Raw genomic sequence first — 20,635 nt, forward strand, 5'->3', positions numbered from 1 at the left:
AATGTCTTTACTATGTACTTAAAATGTGCATATTGTTACATTGTACTTACATTAAAGTAACTACTAATTTGTACCCCAGTGTAAATAATAAGTGCTATAATATTCTAATTACACTACTATAATATTTATCCTCAAGATCAGAATTTTAATTTGCTAATAATTTATTACTAGTAGTAGTAGTATAATTAATAAAACCATCAACCCTGTAACTTCTTAAAAAAGCACAATATTCCGTTTGAGATGGAACAATGCACAATTTAATAGCACTTAAATACATTATTTTACTGATATAATGTTTAAAAGAAAGCACTTTTTTTTTTAAGAAATGCAGCTACTTAAACTTTTCAAAATAGAAGGTGCGATAGATTTTAATCTACTGAGACTTTTTTTTTTTTTTGAGCCAAAGTATCTTTTATGTAATTGTGAATATTTACGCAACAGTTTAGCAGTCTCGTAACCTCCTTCTTCCAGAGAAGCTGAAGTGTTCAGTACACAGAGGCGTGTTGGAGCCACCGCATACTGCTGCTGCCGTGTATGTGATCGGTGTATAAGAGTGAGCGTCGTTACGGTGAACAGGAGAAGAGCTTTTTTTGACCACCTCCGTTGCCTCTTCGGTCATTTCGGCAGGAGCGGAGGCTTGTGTATCGTCATGATGAACAAAAACGTGACTAGGCATCCAAAGCTCCGTGTTATGCAACCGCTGACCTACTAACACACATTCGAGGACGACGAGAGGAGAAAGTGTGTGTGTACGTGTGTGTAAGAGAGGAAAACTGGAGCAAAGCCTCCGACATAACACAAGGACGAAGAGGGAGGGAGAGATAGACGGCGAATAGCAGCACATTCAGGGAGTCACATTAATCGACACAAAGCCGGTGAGTGGATCACGAACCACGCGGGACATTTTCAGCCCAGACTGAAGTTGTAAAAGGAGGAAAGAGCATAATCGGGACGAGAAACCGCATACAGATGCGCAGAGGAGCGATTTATTGAAGAATAAAAGGATTCTTCCGTTTAACGAAAGGAATGTGCTATTTCACTTCGGTGAGTTCAACTGCAGTCGGTTTATCATATAATATTTCAATATACGTGCTGTATGTATTGTGTTTTACAGAGCTTGTAGCAGGCTAAGCAGTTGTAGGCTAGGCTCTTACCTTGCAACGTGGTCAGGGCATGTTATTGTTCACATGGAAACGGACTTGGGGTCTGCATGCCTCTCAAATGCTTCGCTGACTGACGAATTCGTTGGTTTTCAATGATTTTTTCTTTGTTTATTTTGGCATATCGTGAACTGTAAGGTAGCAACAGATTATCTCGTATTTATTGTGCATTGCATACATATTCACATTCAATGTCAAGGCGAGACGGTCGTGGCGTGGGGGAGGTGGTGATCATTACGAAATCCAAACGCAAGAGTGGCTGCGGGGTCAGTTAATGTCTGTGCATTGCGGTGGCACCGTTCCCTTGCATTTCAATAAGTTAGTTGCAAGTCAGCGTTTCTTACAACGCGTATGGTTGTAAAATAGGATATCCCGATAGGATAATGCGTTCCAATGCCACGCGAGGGGTTGTTCGGTTGCACGATGTTCAGTGGCGAACAGAGACAGACCTTCCTCAGACGCGCGAATGTTCAATAATCACGTCACAGTAGCCTAATAATCACAGTGAGTTAATTAAAGTATTGTAACGTGAGTGCGTGTCTCGTAGGTTATTGTGCAATGTGAAGCGACGTAAAACTTTTGATTGGGAAAGAGAGAAAGGCAGGTTTAGTCACAAGCAAGACTAGCAGACTAATGTGCAAATGTTTAATAATTAATCATAACTAATTGTGATGCAATACCCATTGCATGCTCGGCTTATAAAAAGCTGACCTACTCCCAAACTAAGTACACTTTGCCCCTTTACAATTCCACCACTCCCTGTTCAGCAATGCCAGGAATCTGAAACTGCCTCACATTGCTCCCAAACTTCTTGCAATACTAAGCATCAGTCTGAAAACCAAATAAGAACGTTTTTGTTTCAGGAAAAAAAAAAAAAAAAATTACATGCACACAAGTGGTCATACAATCTGAAGAGCATCCTAGTCTCTGGCAAGTTGGTGTGGACTCAGTTTTCATGGGCTATTTTGATTTCGGCATTAACCCCTGTAATTAAGAGTCTAGCCAACATACTATCTCATAGTCTTACTGGCCTACTTGGCCTTTAGGTTGGAAGGAAGACTGGAGGCGTAACAGTTTTCCCTACATGTGACTGGGAGAACACATGCTGGGAGGCATCCAGTTGTAAACACCATCCATGTAGAACGGTGCATAACTGTGTTTGACTGGACCTCAAGCTCTTTTTTCTGAATTGTGGACACTTATTCTTGGAAGAGGAAAAGTAAACAAGCTGGGGGAACCAATAACACAAATGTGCATGTGGACGGTTATGGCTTCCTACTTATTCTTTGAAAATCATTCCTATCCTAAGTCACTAATCTACCATTAAATGAAGGTTTACAGACACTATATTTATAGAAACCTAGGTGTCTGAATTTAGCTCAGCATATTCTAAAATGATCTTTGACTGTGATGACAATCTGGCAACCTTCGGTCTGAACTGCACAGTACCTCATTCTCTGTTTTATAGCTGATGAGTGATATTAGTACAAAAGCTGGACCACTTCAGACAATCCTTGTGGTGTAAGAGCAGAATCCCTAATTTTGAAATCTTCCTCCCTTTCTCATTGTGTTTCAGGAAAATGTGAGTGCATTTGATGCGTATAAGTGCATCACTGGAGTGATTCATAGCCCAGTTTAATCTAATATTCTGATGCTGACGTATTCGCTCTTTTTTTTGTACCTCTGCAGTGCTGGTAAATTCCTGTCTCGCCCCCCAATTGGAATCCTTAACTCCTCCCTCACCCAAGCACACTATTTTTGGTAGGCACTATAATTCCTCCCTACTTGCTCAGACGCACTCTATCACAGACACACACCCGCGCACGCACACACCGTTGCCGCCCCACTGACCTATTTTACAGCACAGCGTTGGACCCAGTGCGCGCACGCACCGTGTTTATGGAGCAGCCGGTTTCTAGGTCAGTGGGACACACGCGCAACGTCCACCGCCCTCCCCCGTGCTCTCGTTTGCGTTCCTACGGAAAAATGGTCATGCATGGACCAAATACTTTGTGCTTCCATGTTTTCAGGATGCTCTGTCCCCACAGTGCTGTGAGCCTAACCACAATGGACAAAGTTACGCACAAATGTAGAAATACAATGCAATACTCACTCGTGTGGTTGAAGATAAGGGAAAATTCAATCGGACTTAAACAAAACAGGCGTATGCAAAGTTCTATGTTTGCTTTTGAGAACAATGGGCTGTTTGTGTTGTACATTTTTGTTCCTCTTCCTCTTTTTAGTGTTGAACTATGAGAATGCCTGGTGTTGAGGTTGTGTTTTAGCAATGGTGCAATAGCTGTGTGGTTATGTAACACAAATTCAGATTCTCACGATAAGCTGCAAAATCGGATGAGCTAACAAATCAAGGACAAAGTCCTAATAATAAAAAAGCACAATAAAAAGTCAGTTAAAAAGTGAGTTGTGTACATTACGTACTCCTTATTTTTAGTAAACCAAATGTTCTTAGTTACATTGTCAATAAGTAATGTTTAGACCACAAATAAATGATAAAAAGAGAATGAGGGTTATTCCAGATATTCCACACCTTTAATTCTCTTCTGTGGTGCTTCCTTAGCCTGCAGTCCTGGCAGTCAGTCAGGTGTCTGATTATGTGACAGTGCAGTATCTTACACAATAAGTGTCCTACTGCAGCACGGCGTGATCTCTTACTCGCTGTGCTACGCTACTCTACTGACCTACATTTCTCTAGAGCTCATAGAAGCAGCAGAACATTTCAGTTGCTGCCAAGATTGGAAATGGAACACTGGGATGTTTCCGAATTAATAGAGAGAATACATTTTGCTATTGCATCATTTGACATTCATCCATGGCATTTATCATCAAAGCTGTAACATTTGAATGCAAATTGGAAGGGAAAGGTCTTCACAAAATCCTCAAATTAAAGTTAAATGCTTGTTCTAATTTAAGGGACTGAAAGTACTTCTTAACTACAAACATAAACCTACAACAGAGTTTTAAAAAAGGCAATATCACCAGTGCAATAAAGTAGAAAACCTTTGAAATAATACAGCATTTATAATAAATTTATCCTGCTCTGTTACCTCTTATTAACTTTAACTCTATGACACATTTGTTTGATTGATTCTTGTAGGCACATTTTAAGTAAACATCCTGTTTCATTGTTTTTACAGATCTGTTCATCAAAGACTGGGATAAAACAGTGAGCTGAGACGGATCTGATAAACGATCAACATCTTTCGGGGTGCTTGGAAAAAGAAAGTTTATTCTTCAACAGCAATTCCAGCCTACACTGCCACCTCACCCATTGAGAACAAGGAGCTTTGCCTAGTCAACAAATTAAACTTGGAAAGAACTGAAAACAAGCTGGAAAAAAAAGACGACCGTCTCTACTACACTAAACTTGTAACACACCTATCCAATGACGGTTGTTTTTGTTGCCTTTCATCTTTTTCTTATCTTTTTGACCAGTCTGGACACTTGAAAGGTTTGAAGACTGGTTGGAGTAGGGAAAAAAAGGCATCAATCAGAAATACGTACGGTTCCTCTTTGGAGGAAAAAACAGAACCTCATACGTCATTGAACATACTGACAATTAAGTGTGTTTTTATCAGAAACAAATACTCTTCAGTATTAAATCATTAATTTTCAAATGTCCACTGAGTGCCAGTTATACAAACTGGCCTTAACAGGACCACAATGGAAAGCCTAAATCTTCCTACCCAAAACGACGGTTCCAGTTTGGAAACATTAGAAACATTCTCAACCTACAGTGAGAGTTTACCATCACCTCAAATCACCAGCCCTCCTCGTCAAGGCCGACTAATAAAACCAAAACCCAACATGACCTGTCGACGAAAGCGGGAGTTCATCTCAGATGAAAAGAAAGATGCATCCTACTGGGAAAAACGACGCAAGAATAACGAGGCTGCCAAAAGGTCAAGGGAGAAACGCCGGCTCAATGATATGGTGTTGGAGAACAGAGTAATGGCACTGAATGAGGAGAATGTGCGGCTGAAGACAGAACTCCTGCAATTGAAACTAAGATTTGGACTCATAAGCTCTGCCTCTTACATGGAGAAGACCCAGCAGATCAGCAGTGCTAGCGAGGCAGCGACTAATGGAGCTAATGGTACCGGAGCAACTTCTGGAAATCCATATTACTCAAGCAGTGGATACTCCAGTGCTTCTCAGGTCATGATGAACTCTGATTCCTCAGAGGCTGAGCAGCCAACCAGGAGTGAACGCCACACAGCGTTAAGCAAGTACTCCCCCCGTGGATCACTGTCTGACATGTCTGATGGATCTTCACGGGACAGTCCTGAACCTATGAACTTTGACATCAAACACGAGAGCTCTGGAATGGACATTAACAGGCTTGAGGCAAGTGTTCTTAATGGCATGTTCAATGGCCATCAAAGTTTTGGACGACTGGAGAATCACCAAGCGCAAGAAATGGAACAGCAAGAAGGTGTCAACAACCCAGCTCCTCCTTCCGCCACACCCCAAAGAAGCGTCATCCTCTTTCGTTCTGGAAGCAGTTCCTACCCTGTTGAGAGCCAAAGGGCTGAGGAAATGGAGCAGCAGGTGGCATCCCAAACACAACAGAATGGGCAAATCACTCATTTTACTCAAACAGGGTGCAGTCTACCAATAAGACCTGATGGTTTAGAGACTCTTTCAGAGGTGGCACAGCAGCTGGCCAGGAGGTCTTTGGATTCACCAAGCTATGAATTCACTAACGGCAAGGCAGATGCCGGGGAGAGCAGGCGGTTTGTCATACAGCAGCAAGACCTGAGCGTTCAAGGACAATGCAGAAGTCAGGTTCGAGAGGGCACTCCAAATTCTTTTGCCCCAGATTTGCTCAACGAGGCTGGCAAAGCCCACATATACCAGCGGTCCAATCCCTACCTCGGCACTCTGAACGAGGAGCCACCAGTGCTAACGTATGAAGGTTGCCCAAAAGCAGATGGCTTCTACCAAGAGCACTCCTCCTCAGGCAAGGACACCTCCTCTAGCGACGGAGACCCACGCAGCTCAGATAAGGAGGCCTCCACTGACGATGAATCTCCCTCATCCTCTTCTTCTGATACTGGTGGATATCATGCCATCCACCAGTCAGCATCCTCACCCACCATGGTCGCCAGTGACGCTTACCAGTACGGAGACAACCAAGGTGAGATGAAAGGCACTGCTCTGCCACACAAGCTAAGGCTCAAGTATAGAGCACTATCTAACGGTGGCTCCCAAGACGTCCTGGCTACAACAGCTGCTACGTCACCTGATTCCGCTCTGCCTCAGCACCCGTACCTGGCGCTAGCGCAGGTTAACCAGCAGCAAGGCAGCAGCTCTGGAAGCAAGGAAGGGGAGAGTGAGACAGCAGATGAACTTTGCATACAACAGTCTCCTTCTAGAGAGAAGGATGAGGGATGGAAGGAAAGCGGGAAGAGGAGCTTAGGAGGACGAGGTAGCAGAAACAAGAAACATGACTGAAACTGGCACATTGCATCCTTTAATTGGAGTTAAGACAGGACTTGATAAATGTCACCTTTACCATCCATAGAAAGAAAAATGAACATGGTACCAATTAATTGCATGAAAGTCTATTGCTTATACGTAACAACAACAAGAAAGTAACTCGTGTTCTTGGTCTGTTTTCTTATCAAGAGCAATTCTGTGACTTTTTAATGCAGCTCTGTTCTCTCACTCTCTTTCATAAGCACTTAACTGTAACTCGAAGAAGTTGCGAAGAGGAAATCGAGCCCTTTCAAATGATCTTTTTCCTCTTTCGAAACAAACCTACAAAACTCTGTATAGCAACCTTTGACTTCACCTTTGAATATTTACATATCTCTACCATGTTTCGTAGCTAAATTGATGGGTAGTCTCTAAACCCAAGTAGTTTTTGCCACAAGTTGATGGAGTTAAAGGCACAAGTCCTTTTCTCTCTACTGATTTCAGGAGGAAAAACCTCAACCGGTTTAATGCCTGTCTCTCTCCTCTGCCTTTGGACTTTAGCATTATTGAAGCACTTGGACTATTATAATACTGTGACATGACTAAACATATCATATTTCAATATATTTTATGAAAAAAAAAAATGACATGTCAATCTTAAAGAGTAGAAAAGTGGGAGAAAGACTACGAACACTGTCTACTTCTTACTGTTTGAATTTCTGTATAGTCCTTTCCTAATGTTCATATCTGATGCTTCCATTATATTTTTTAAATCATCGTATTTATGTCCCTGGATCACACCATTCGAGACAATGTTCTCTTCATAGTGTTTCGATCATTCATAGGTCAAGGTTAACCAGTGGGGGAAAAAAAGAAAAAAAAAAATCATTACCTTTTGTACATCACGTTACTATATTGTATCACTGTAAAGGAGCCTGATGGATCGACCCTCTCCAAAGGTCACTGTGACCAATCCTTTTTTGAAAAAGTCTACCTGACATTTAGCCAAATTAGAGTAAAAACCCTTTTAGAAAAGTCAAGGCGGTCTCTCCCAAGGCCGAATTAATATGCGGACTGTACAAAGTGTAAGATATATCATTGCCATCTCAAGATGGTCGTGTCCTCTGTGGTCAGGTTTCAGAGACGCCTCACATGCTACCTCATGAGAAGAAACGGTTGAGGTTACGCAGAACTGGAGAGTTTCTCCTTTAGTGTGTGTAGCCCATTGCATCATGATACCCATTAACTGTTGCGTATAAAAGTTAACACACAGTAAAATGCTGCAGCACACAACTACGTGTTACCTAGACACAAATCCAGTCCCACTAGTTGTCTTTGTAGAATATACCACAGCTGAAAGCTGCTTCTGCACTGAATTTTTTTCATCAGATTTTATACAATCTGTGTTTATTGTTCCCAAACAGGTGCCTGGCACTGGCCATTATGTAAAAAGTGTACAGACAAATTCTCTCTTTTGAGTATTTTAAGTTTGTATCAAGTTTATTTTGGCATTCTATAATAATAATTATTATTAATATTGTATTTTATTTTATATTCCAATGCTATTATTCTTTTTGGTTTAATATTTCTTGTGTCTGATGTCTGTTCACCTCAATGTGATACAGTATGTATGTATTTTCATGTCCTGTTCATCTATTTCACCTCTGTACCCTGGTGTATTGTGTGGTATTTACTGAAGTTTTAAGAAAAAAAAAAAAAAGAAAAAAAAAAGATGTTTGTTAAAAGAGGTGGCCGTACCTGTCAAGGTGCTCAGAATGACACTAAAGGAGTGGAAAGAAAAATAAAACATGTTGTATGTTGAATTTAAGTTGCCTAATGTTGTTTATACCTCTCTGCTATGCCCACACAAGCCTTAATGCCCCATAATAAAGTGTTACCGTAAACAATACCAGCCTGCACTTGCACAAGATTTAAAACCAGACCAACGGAAAAGCAAACAGACTTTATGGTTCCAGCTTCTTACTTTTCCTCTCTGCTCCTAGCACCATAAACGAATTGAAATGAGAGCTCTGTAAATGCATAGGGACACGTTGTCCTCCTGCAGGGCGCAAGAGTCATCCAATATGATGTAACACTGGCCAAGTCACAGCACTTATGTCACAGCCCAAAGACACACACATACACACGGCAGGCTGACAGTACACATAAAAATGCTTTTTTTTTTTTGATGGATTAAATTACCAACGTCATAAAGCTGCAAATTATACCACATTTAAAGGAACGTGAGATAATTGGAAAGGAACATGATGTAGCCAGTCACACTGTTCACTGGTCGTGAAAATATACTGAAAGTACAGGCACTAATTCAAAGAAAAAAAATAGACCAGAGCAGAAAACAAGTTATGTAACTGTTCTGATATCAACCCGACATTATAAAAAGAAATCGCTTGAAGTGCAGGTCATAATCCAATCTTTTCAACCCCCTGGTCCCAAGAAATTACATCTTGACTTTCTCACTAATTCTCCACTAGATCTTTTCTGACACACTCATTTTCAAGCGTTAACGATTACCTGTCTTTTACTTATTAATTTATTGCTCCTGGTAGACTGCCAGTCTGTTATATCACTTGCCCTGTCCGGCATTAAGTAATATGCATGGTACTTACACAACCTGCTGTACAACCTTCATCTAAAAGTACTACCTGTTCTACAATAATTCAACTACAGTCAAACAGCCAAATCATCTGTAATGAGCACATTAATTAAAAGGTGTGTAATATTTTTGTGTGCATGTTGTTGATGACATCACATGAAAACAAGCACACAACAGCGCCGCACTACCGGTTGCTACGGTAGCAAGAGCCAACACAAGAACAAAAGCAAGGTGACTTTTAGCAAGAGCTGCAGTGCTTTGTTCTCTTCGCTGGTCTTTTTTCCACTCTTTTTTTCCCCGATTTCCCTCTTCTTCTTTTTTTTATTTGTTCAGAGTATGCGGAACCTTACAAAAGCAGGTCAGTGGAAAAGTAGGTCAGTGTAAAGGGGAGGAGAGGGATGAGAAAAGGGGAATTCAGAGAGTGAGGGTTGGGGAGGAGAGAGGGTGGAGGTGCAGATACGTCATCCAGCCTGCAGAGAGCTTAAAGAGGAGTAAGCAGAAAGCTGCACTGTGATCTCATTAATAACTGAGAGCCTGAACACCATTCAATTCAATACGGAATACCAAAAACACTTTTAAGTGCTGCAGTGTAGCTGAGAAACGTCTGAGAATTCTTTAACCATTTGACTTCTAGTCCTTTAATGATTCATACACCTTATCTATAGGAAACAGAGACTATTTGCATATACGATAATACGTAATGCAAATAATATAGAAAGAAAACAAGAAATGATCATTAATGTTAAATGGCTAAATTATTGTTAAATTTAAGGCCAAATTTATTTATGCAACACATTTCTTCATATTCACATTCAAATCATATTAGAATGCAATTTGAATGACGTGATTCATCAGACTGGCTCAGTATTTGGCATAGCCACATGTTTGTGCAAAACCTGATGATCCATGTTATCTGAAAAAGAAAATCTGACCATTTGTACAAAGGTTCACACAGTCACATATTTGATTGGTGACCTAGAAATAATGCAGATTATATTTCTTATTCATTTTATGGGTTTAACTCTTCTGTTTACTAAAACATTCAAATTAGATTTTGAATCCTAGATTGTCAATAATAAGGCCGGTGCATGTATAAACAAAAGAGCAGAGGCACGACAAGGAGGGAAACTAGAACAGAAAGGGCGAGCAGAGAAGGGAAGGAGGAAAAGTTAAATGAGGAGAGGAAGAACAAGGAGGAAAAGAGGCCAGAGAGAGGAATGGAGTGGGAAGAGAAGATGTTTTGTCTCTGAACATCTGCAGGAGCGCTGGGATTCCAGAGCACAACATAACTCTGGTTACGTAACTGAGCTGCCTAAGATGTAGGTCAAAAAAATAGAGAGCGCAAACAAGGGAAGAAGTGTCTGAGCGTGTATGTGTGTCATGTGTTATAATCCTTATAACACAATGATGTGCGTGCATATAAGGTGTATATCATATGTAACGGTATGACAGGAAGTACTAATGAGGGTATGTGTGCGTGTCTAATAAGTGTTGGTAAGAGTTTAAAAGAGGCAGTGTGATTCACACAGGCAGATCAGTGAAAGGGCAGCAGAATGTAGGTCAGCCAGCCCTGCCCACACCCCGTTCCCTCAATCCTAAAGCGTATGACCCTCTCGGTTTTGTTCCCTCTTATTCGCCCCTTAGGTCTTTCAACATTCACTCACTGTCTTTATGCTCTCTTTATCTCTCCTTTCTCTTTTAAGTAGTGCTTTATAAGCATTTATTGACATTATATTCTATTTACACTATTTTAACTATTCGGTCAATTTAAACAAAAATTAAATAAATTGTTTTAAAATCACAATATTCCAAAAAAAGGGGAAAAAAAATACCCATTTAAAAGAAAGAAAGAAAGAAAGAAAGAAAAAAATTCACAAAATGAAACGGTACTGTCTAAAAGTTCTGGGTCAGTCATTTAAAAAAAAAAAAAAAATTTTTAAGAAATTAATACTTTTATTCAGCAAAAACAAAAAATTGATCAGTGACAGTAAAGAAATTATAATGTTACAGAAGATTTTTTTTCAAAAACTTTTTATTTAAATAAAAAATGCTGTAAACAACTCAGAATGCACTGACAACATAATAAAAACATCAGAAGTGACAGTAGTAACACCCATGACACCCAAGTTGTAAAAATTTAGTTCATCATTCTCCCTCTCTGTCTCATCACTTTGGTTGATCATCCTCACTCTCTTGACTCTTTATAAATCAGTCCCCATCCAGTCTCCTCTGCACCTGTGGCACAATCACCTATTACATGCCAAATTCCTGTCATTATCCTCTCTTCTGTAATCAGTTACTTTAATCAAACCCAAATCTTCCCAAACAAAGAATGAAATGATATTGACGGATGCCCTACTGAGAAATATTCCTATCATTGCGACACATCACCCACTGTGTGCAGCTCCAGATTACATGCAACAGTGAGTCAAAGAAGTCTCAACTGAGAGCTAAATTCCTTCCCTCTGCACTTTACTGCTTGATATGTATTAACAGCATGATTGTCTGCAAAAAATAAACCTAGACCTGCAAAAAAAAGAAAAAGAAAAAGAAAGAAATTCCCACAGAACTCCACAAAAGATGCTGTAATATTCGTGGCAGATAAAAGCTCAGGAAATCTGTAGTGCTCTTTCATATTTTATAGACAGTGGCCCATAAAAGTACTTGAACTCTCAAGCCAAATTTTTCAACTTATTTTTTAATTCTACAAAACACTTGTTTCATGCATTACATCACTTGCTCACCAATGGATCCTCTGCAGTGAATGGGTGCCGTCAGAATAGGAGTCCAAACATCAGATAAAAACATCACAATAATCCACACCACTCCAGACAATCCATTGGTGAGCAAGTGATATAATGCTACATTTCTTCAAATCTGTTCCAAAGAACAAACAAACACATCTACATTTTGTTTGGCCTGAGTGTAAAATTTCAGCAAGCTTGCTTTTTTGGGGCGGACGTTTTGAAGGGTTAAATCAGAGAGAAATAAGTCCTTAAGGTAATGACTGCACATTTTCATTTTTGCAGTGTACAATAACAACTAAAATTGTTATTTTTGAAAGAACAGATGTCTATCAGTGCCTAATATCCAGCATGAGATATATATTTCAATTCAATTCATGTTCATTTGTACAGCATTTTTCACAATAAGTATCATTTTAAAGCAGCTTTACAGAAAGTGCACATTTCTACATTACAACCAAGAGTAAAAAATTGCTATTCAAGGTAATGTCTAGTATATAGCGCCCATTTTTAACTAATTTCTTATTAATATACGTCCTATTAATTAAAAAGAGCAGGGCTACATATTAGAAAACTGTTGATGTAAGCATTCTATACAATAAATGAATAGTAATAAAATTAAGTAAGAGGTTGTAAATGCACACCTAACCTTGACAAACTGCAAATGCATAAGTGTCCTTTTGCACCATATGTGTTTAACACATAATCAGCACCAATTAAAGCCCCAGCCTCAATAGCAGCTCTTTATTATGTCATGCCAACCAACGTCAGATCATTCCATTATCTAAGCAAGGCCAAGATTCGAACACCCATAAAAGAAAGGATAAAAGAATGTCTCTGTCCTGAAATAACAAAAGGAAAGAGGCTAGAATTGTAAACAATGTGAATGATTGAGGTTACACTTTGAAAAAGTCAAAGAAAGTGGGGCAGAAGTGTAAGTGAGGACTAGATTTCTGCTCATCCATTAAATGCGAAGGATGAATTAGGCCACTAGAGCAATGAGTCAGCCCAGAGTTATGCAATGCGAGCGCTCAGGGTATTGCCACACTCTGTGCGTACGAGGAAAAGAGCGGGTATGAAGAAAGAGAGAGAGCTTGTTTTGCAGGCAAGTATCTGCGTATGTGAGAACATGACTGACATATGTTCTGGGGAAAATGTGCGTGGATAGAACAGCTGCCTTCAGTGTGAGGCCCGAGGACCATAAGGTTTGTAGGCAGATTGTGTTACTTTGCATATGATTGTTTAAATGTGAAAGGCAACAAAATATGTTCCAACTGCTCTAATTGAAAGCACTTCATTAAAAAGGGATTATTCTACAATCATAAATCAATACATCCATAATGTGTGAAGCATTGTGCACTCACAGTTCCTGTATCAATATTCCACTTACAAGGACACTTCATATTAATAAAGCAGCACTTGAGCTCTATGAAGTCCAGACCACTATCCTCTTTTATTTCATAGAATTAAATATGAAACCTCTTCCTCACAGATGGACAATATTATTCACATACAACTCATTCTAAGAAGAGTTACAAAATGATTAATTGAATGATTATTTCATTCTGGATATTTAATTGTTCTTGTTCTGTTTTTATATTTAGATTACCTTTGTTGTCATCTAACGGTTAAAGTTATTTAAAAATAGTAATAATTCAATAACACTGTTTAATGTAATCTTTAGCCAGTCTCAAAATAATTATCCATTTTTCTCTACATTATAATGTTGTGATACCTATAAAACAGTCTATTTGTCACAGACTTGTGGTTATAGTTCAAATTAAATAAAGGTTAGGAGAACGAAGTAGCATTAACACACTTTTCCATTTATTGAACATCAAGCTGAGACAAAGACAAGAGGAAAACTGAGGACTTATAACAGGACGAGAACAAAAGAGCAAATCAGGTGGGGACAATGAACGATGATTAACTAATAAGAACCGGAACTAAACCAAATAAGGGAAAACAGGAACTTAGGAGGACAGACAAGTGACACTATTTTATTTTCATTATTCATTAAATATATTATAACATTTGCTTATAAAAATAATACATTAAAATATAATAATATATGACCGGTAGTGTAAATATTACAAATAAAAGTTTGACGATTATTTTTATGTGGCTGAAAATTGTTTTATTTTTAAATATTTTACTGAATCAGCATATTAAAATGATTTCTGAAAGATCATGTGACACTGAAATAATGACGCTCAAAATTCAGCTTTACATAACAGGAATAAATGACACTTTAAAATATATAAAAAGAAAATATTTTAAACAAACAAATGCACTACTTTGTAAATAAACGCACAACTTATTTACTTTTGTGTTACTTTTTAATAATGCGAGCAGAGCTTTTTAATAATGAAAAACCCAAATGTTATATTTTTGGCAACTGTAAAAGCCCTTTAACACCAAAAGTGAAATTAATAAGCCTCAGGCTAAAGGAAGTGCATCTGCACCTCACTCAATTTCTCTCCACACAGGAACAGGAGAGGTGTCAGTGAATAAATGGGAAAGCAAGGTAACTTGCATTATGTTTTTGAAAAAGTAACTCAAATACTTTACTTAGTTACTTGAAAAAAGTAATCTGATTATGTAACTCAAGTTACTTGTTATGCATTACCCCCAACTCTGTCACCTCAGTGGTTAACTACAAAACCATTGATCACAGTCCAGCATCATGGCGGTGTCGACCTCCTGCTGTAATAACAATTCTAAATGACACTCTGATGTTCAGTAGAGCAGCCCCCCTCAGCCTGCATTTTAAAGATAACTAGAGGGGCTATAACTGGAACTAGGGGGTCTCAGGGCCCCTCTAGCACCCTATATTTCAAACACCTATTTTAATCTCTCTGAGGTCACTTTTACCCTTGGAACTAGACCGTGTTAGTCACGTACAGTATACTAGAAGTTCAGTAGTGCCACAAGCACATTAACCCGATTATCCATTAGATAAGCATGTGTCTCCTTCTGTCCAGTTACCTGCAGCCGACAACCTGTCAGATCTCCTCCTACGGCCCAGCACAACATTAGTGCCTCATACGGCTCAGTCTTGACCTACATACTTGCAGACATGCACATGCTAACTGAAAAACGCTCTAATCTTCAAGACATGATGCTGATTTGCAGAAGCATTCTACAAATGTAAGCTGCTTCTTAAGAGCAGAGGCACTTTCAACTATAACACACTAAATTAATGATTTAATGAAGCAATTTAACATTCTCAACATAAATGAAATGATAGAAAACACAAATCTGAGCAAACATGAAATGAGAACTATATGACTGAAAACTCGGATATCTTAGATTTCTACTAATGTGTCCAGATGAGTTGTTGGCATGAAATGCCCTAGTTACGACCTAGTATTTATTGAAAGACTTCTAAAAATAATTTGGCACACCACATTGCATCTGCCAATGTTGGATATTTAATTGTACAAGCTCATTTCCCCTCATTAAAGCTTAAATTCACTTGTTGCATTTAAAATGAATGATGAAAGAACGGGCTTTCAGAAATTTGTCAACTACCCTAATATTAGGCTACTCAGCAAACAGGGAACATTTTTCAGAACTTGTTAATATTCTGGCAAAGTTCTCTCAAAGTTATGAACAAATGTTCTTTCACTAACATTATTTAAAGTTTGTTTCAAGTTCTTTGTACATCATCCATGGAACATTTTTGTCGACTGTTTGTCTAACAATTTTTAAAAGTAAGCTTGTTTTAGAATGTTCAGAGAACACTTAACTTTCCCATAGTGTTTAGAAATTGGTCAAATGGAATGTTAGTAAAACATTCTTAGAACATTTTTGTTAGCTGGGTACATACTATGGAAGTACAAGTTAACAAATAATAGAAATGTAAAATCAATGAATCTAAATATTAACATGGCTTCCAAATTTCCTGCCAGTTAAATGGTCTATATTTTGGTAAACTGTCTCTCAGAGACCATCTTGTCCCACACTATACTTCTCCTCTGTACGTCTTTTCACTCTAACACACTCAGACCAGGCCAAATAAGGCATTTCTTTAAGGGCGACTGTGCTGTCTCACAAGTGACTCAGGGAATCATGGTAATGGGTAACAGAGCTTCACATCTACAGCCAAACAAACCCACTAAACACGCCACAGGGCCTGCAGTGGCCGGCAGCTGTTGGGAGGAAGCTCTCTGAATCACAGGAACAACAAAAGAAGTCTGTTTACCACAGCACTCTTTCACCCATGCCCACATCTTCTCATCCTCTCCAGCGCTAACCGCCCACAGTCTGAACCGTCCTGCTCTTTTCGCTCTAATCCAAACACCTGGGAGGTGCGAACATGTGACCGAGGCCTCACATGAGGCCAGACGCTCTGCGTGAGGGTGAGTCAGGCAATGAATAGATGGCAAAACTAAAAGGTAACAGAAGTCAACACACAATTATACACTCACTTAGAACAACGAAGCTCTTAAACAGGCTGGAACTGTAAACTAACCACACTTGACCATGTGGCGAGTGCTTTCCAACATCGCGGTGTTTATTTTTATGCTGACATCATTATGTATGACAACAGTATATGAGCAAATTGAAAATATGATTCTAAATGACGCATAATGCAAACCATGCAACTTTCATTAAAGTTTAGAATCTCACAGACCTTCTTTTGCACTTTGTAAGATGTCTTTTTCTTCCATTTGCAATTCATTTCAAATGCCTTCTGGTGCCGAGCTAAAATAGAACAGTTCTAAGAAGTATCTAAGCAGTGTGTTTCCAATTAGTTGCTGTATCATGTCCAGGCGAGACACCGGAGAGATGGGATAATTTAAGTAGGTTAATCAACAGCATCAGGACATGGGCAGTGATAGAGCATGTTTCTTGTTTCTGTTTGGGTTACTGGGTCAAACAGGGAGGGAGAGACGGGGAAAAAATATCACGTGAAGAAGCAACGCCTGTAAAGGAGACACCATGTGCCGGAGATGGATATGGTTGGGTTTCTTAAACACACACACACACAAAACAAAAAAAAGTTATATTATGCAAATTATATTATGATTCAACTGTTCCAGTTTAATAGATCCCATTCAAATACATTACTATTTATCTTTGCATTTGGTTTGGTTAGTTCATGTGTGTAAAAAAAAAAAATAAAATAAAATAAAATAAAATAATATAATTTTTACACACATTTTCACATACATATACCAACAAAGCAGCTGGCTGCCATTTAACCTGACATGAACCCTGAAAAACAAATTCTAAATTAAAACATAAAATATTTTCAAAGAGAAAAAAAAAGAAGTATGCTAAATTAAAGTATATAAAATTAAAAGTAGAAAAAGATGTAGATAAACAAGAAAGCAATCTTGGTTGCTGAAGGACTGGATGACTAATCGGTTAGTTGACCATTGTGACTCACTTCAGTTATTTTTATAAATATGAAATCATCCATCCAAATGAGATTTGATAGCTAAAGCTGATGCTATTGACTTCATAAGCCTTCTAATATAGTGTACAAGTCAAGACGTTTCCATTATTGTTTGATATTTAATCTTCATTTACTGTTCAATGTTCATTTTGTGGAAAAGCGCAGCATGAATGTCTTACTTAATATCTCTTTTTTGTGTGTTCCATGATCCACTTTTTTGTATAATAAAATAAAAATATAAAAACATTAAGAAGCACATGCAGGTGCATCTCAATAAATTAGAATGTCGTGGAAAAGTTCATTTATTTCAGTAATTCAACTCGAATTGTGAAACTCATGTATTAAATAAATTCAATGCACACAGACTGAAGTAGTTTAAGTCTTTGGTTCTTTTAATTGTGATGATTTTGGCTCACATTTAACAAAAACCCACCAATTCATTATCTCAACAAATTAGAATATGGTGACATGCCAATCAGCTAATCAACTCAAAACACCTGCAAAGGTTTCCTGAGCCTTCAAAATGGTCTCTCAGTTTGGTTCACTAGGCTACACAATCATGGGGAAGACTGCTGATCTGACAGTTGTCCAGAAGACAATCATTGACACCCTTCACAAGGAGGGTAAGCCACAAACATTCATTGCCAAAGAAGCTGGCTGTTCACAGAGTGCTGTATCCAAGCATAACAGAAAGTTGAGTGGAAGGAAAAAGTGTGGAAGAAAAAGATGCACAACCAACCGAGAGAACCGCAGCCTTATGAGGATTGTCAAGAAAAATCGATTCAAGAATTTGGGTGAACTTCACAAAGAATGGACTGAGGCTGGGGTCAAGGCATCAAGAGCCACCTCACACAGACATGTCAAGGAATTTGGCTACAGTTATCCTCTCCTGAACCATAGACAACGTCAGAGACGTCTTACCTGGGCTAAGGAGAAGAACTGGACTGTTGCCCATGGTCCAAAGTCCTCTTTTCAGATGAGAGCAAGTTTTGTTTTTCATTTGGAAACCAAGGTCCTAGAGTCTGGAGGAAGGGTGGAGAAGCTCGTAGCCCAAGTTGCTTGAAGTCCAGTGTTAAGTTTCCACAGTCTGTGATGATTTGGGGTGCAATGTCATCTGCTGGTGTTGGTCCATTGTGTTTTTTGAAAACCAAAGTGACTGCACCTGTTTACCAAGAAATGTTGGAGCACTTCATGCTTCCTTCTGCTGACCAGCTTTTTAAAGATGCTGATTTCATTTTCCAGCAGGATTTGGCACCTGCCCACACTGCCAAAAGCACCAAAAATTGGTTAAATGACCATGGTGTTGGTGTGCTTGACTGGCCAGCAAACTCACCAGACCTGAACCCCACAGAGAATCTATGGAGTATTGTCAAGAGAAACAAGAGACCAAAAAATGCAGATGAGCTGAAGGCCACTGTCAAAGCAACCTGGGCTTCCATACCACCTCAGCAGTGCCACAAACTGATCACCTCCATGCCACGCCGAATTGAGGCAGTAATTAAAGCAAAAGGAGCCCCTACCAAGTATTGAGTACATATGCAGTAAATGATCATACTTTCCAGAAGGCCAACAATTCACTAAAAATGTTTTTTTTATTGGTCTTATGAAGTATTCTAATTTGTTGAGATAGTGAATTGGTGGGTTTTTGGTAAATGTGAGCCAAAATCATCACAATTAAAAGAACCAAAGACTTAAACTACTTCAGTCTGTGTGCATTGAATTTATTTAATACACAAGTTTCACAATTTGAGTTGAATTACTGAAATAAATGAACTTTTCCACAACATTCTAATTTATTGAGATGCACCTGTGAGTGAGGATCCCGCTTTTTTTTTTCATTTGTGTTCCATGGAAGAAATAAGTCATATAGGTTTGAAATAACATAAGGATTAGTAAATTATGACTTTTTTTTCCCTTTTTTTTTAACTAAACGTTAATTTTCAAGACTGATCTGAATTTTCAGTCTGACATTGCCTATGTATGTGTGCCATCATGGAAAATGGAGTCTTGTTTTCTCATTTGGAGTCTAAGCCTCATTTAATAGAACTACGTTTTTAAAATAATTTATTTAGTTGTTTTAGGAAGTAGTCATGAGGTAACATATATTTTGGTTTTCATGATCCCAAAAATGAATGCCAGACCGATGATGCCAGGCAACATGGAATAAATTAGTGTAATAACTTTACGTATGAAACTCTGCTTCCCTCTACTGGATAACCAGGTGTACTGTTTTAAATGAGATTGCATACACATGTAGAAATGAAGTACCTCAACATAAATAGTTGTAAAGTGCTTAAAAACAACTGTAATCATAAACAGTTGGAGTTGGTCAATCCTGACCTGCGCTACCAACAGGCAGCACCTTAAAACTACGACTGTGTACTGTTGCTGGACAAAAATGTACTAAATAACGTGGGAATATTAGACACTAAAGTGGAATTCAGTTTTAAAACACTTATTAGTAAAAACAGGAGAAGTAACTGAACCCACCTGAGCAAATAGACTCCAGCCTCAAAGCCGCACTCACCGTTGAACTCCAAACGATCAAAGTTTAAAAATACAGTAAATGGGCGGGAGCGCCATCTTGCGATAGGCGGTAGAATATGAATGATGACGTTGGCCTTCCAGGGTTGTTTGTTTGACGTAACTTCATTGTTAAATTAACCCAAAAAAGAAGAGTTAAGGTGGTTTTGCTCCTGCTTCAAATTATATTAATAGAAAAAAAGCTACATAAGGGCCTTCAAAAATACGTCAGATCTGACCACATCAGCTCCTTTTTTTTTAATCATTGGCTGTTCTGCTTCTGTATTAATTAAATTCATCATCATAATAACACTATATATCAGGGGTCACCAAACTTGTTCCTGGAGGGCTGGTGTTCTGCAGAGTTTAGTTCAAACCCTAATCAAACACCTGAACTAGCTAATCAAGGTCTTGCTAGGTATACTTAAAACTTCCAGGCAGGTGTGTTAAGGCACAATGGCCCTCCAGGACCGAGTCAGGTGACCCCTATATATATATATATATATATATATATTTGTTTATAGTTTTGATAAATTTATATATTTCCATTAGTGTCAAGTTTCTTTATTTACTTTCGTATTTAAGTTAAATTTCACATTTAATCAGTGTCATGATAGCATGAAGATCTTATTTCTATTTAAAATTACATTTAAAAACAAAACATAGCAATTAGAACTTCTGAAATGTGTAATTCCAATGACCACAAATATAAACCACAATGGAAGCATATTTTAAACAATCAAAAAGT

At 38.5% G+C, this 20,635-nt stretch overlaps 2 protein-coding genes across 5 annotated transcripts in view; one reads left to right on the plus strand and one right to left on the minus strand.

Annotated features, from left to right (window-relative positions):
* The window catches only part of plppr2b (phospholipid phosphatase related 2b), a 165,373-nt gene extending 145,421 nt beyond the window's left edge, over positions 1-19,952 (minus strand). The window contains exon 1 of one of the 3 annotated variants that reach the window (XM_058779643.1): positions 19,855-19,952. The gene's annotated coding sequence lies outside the window, so the exon portion shown is untranslated. The other 2 variants (XM_058779644.1, XM_058779645.1) reach the window with 2 other exon arrangements.
* nfil3-5 (nuclear factor, interleukin 3 regulated, member 5) lies at positions 477-8,535 on the plus strand. 2 transcript variants are annotated; one of them, XM_058779637.1, is made up of 2 exons: positions 477-1,044; positions 4,316-8,535. In XM_058779637.1, exon 2 carries the CDS (start codon positions 4,842-4,844, stop codon positions 6,633-6,635), a length of 1,794 nt encoding a protein of 597 aa, XP_058635620.1. In that variant the 5' UTR covers positions 477-1,044; positions 4,316-4,841; the 3' UTR covers positions 6,636-8,535. The 2 variants fall into 2 exon arrangements, with proteins under 2 accessions (XP_058635620.1, XP_058635621.1); XM_058779638.1 differs by having other exon boundaries at positions 477-875.
* Positions 19,953-20,635: the final 683 nt, after the last annotated feature.

This window comes from Onychostoma macrolepis, chromosome 06, assembly GCF_012432095.1.
Source record: "Onychostoma macrolepis isolate SWU-2019 chromosome 06, ASM1243209v1, whole genome shotgun sequence".
Taxonomy (NCBI): domain Eukaryota; kingdom Metazoa; phylum Chordata; class Actinopteri; order Cypriniformes; family Cyprinidae; genus Onychostoma; species Onychostoma macrolepis.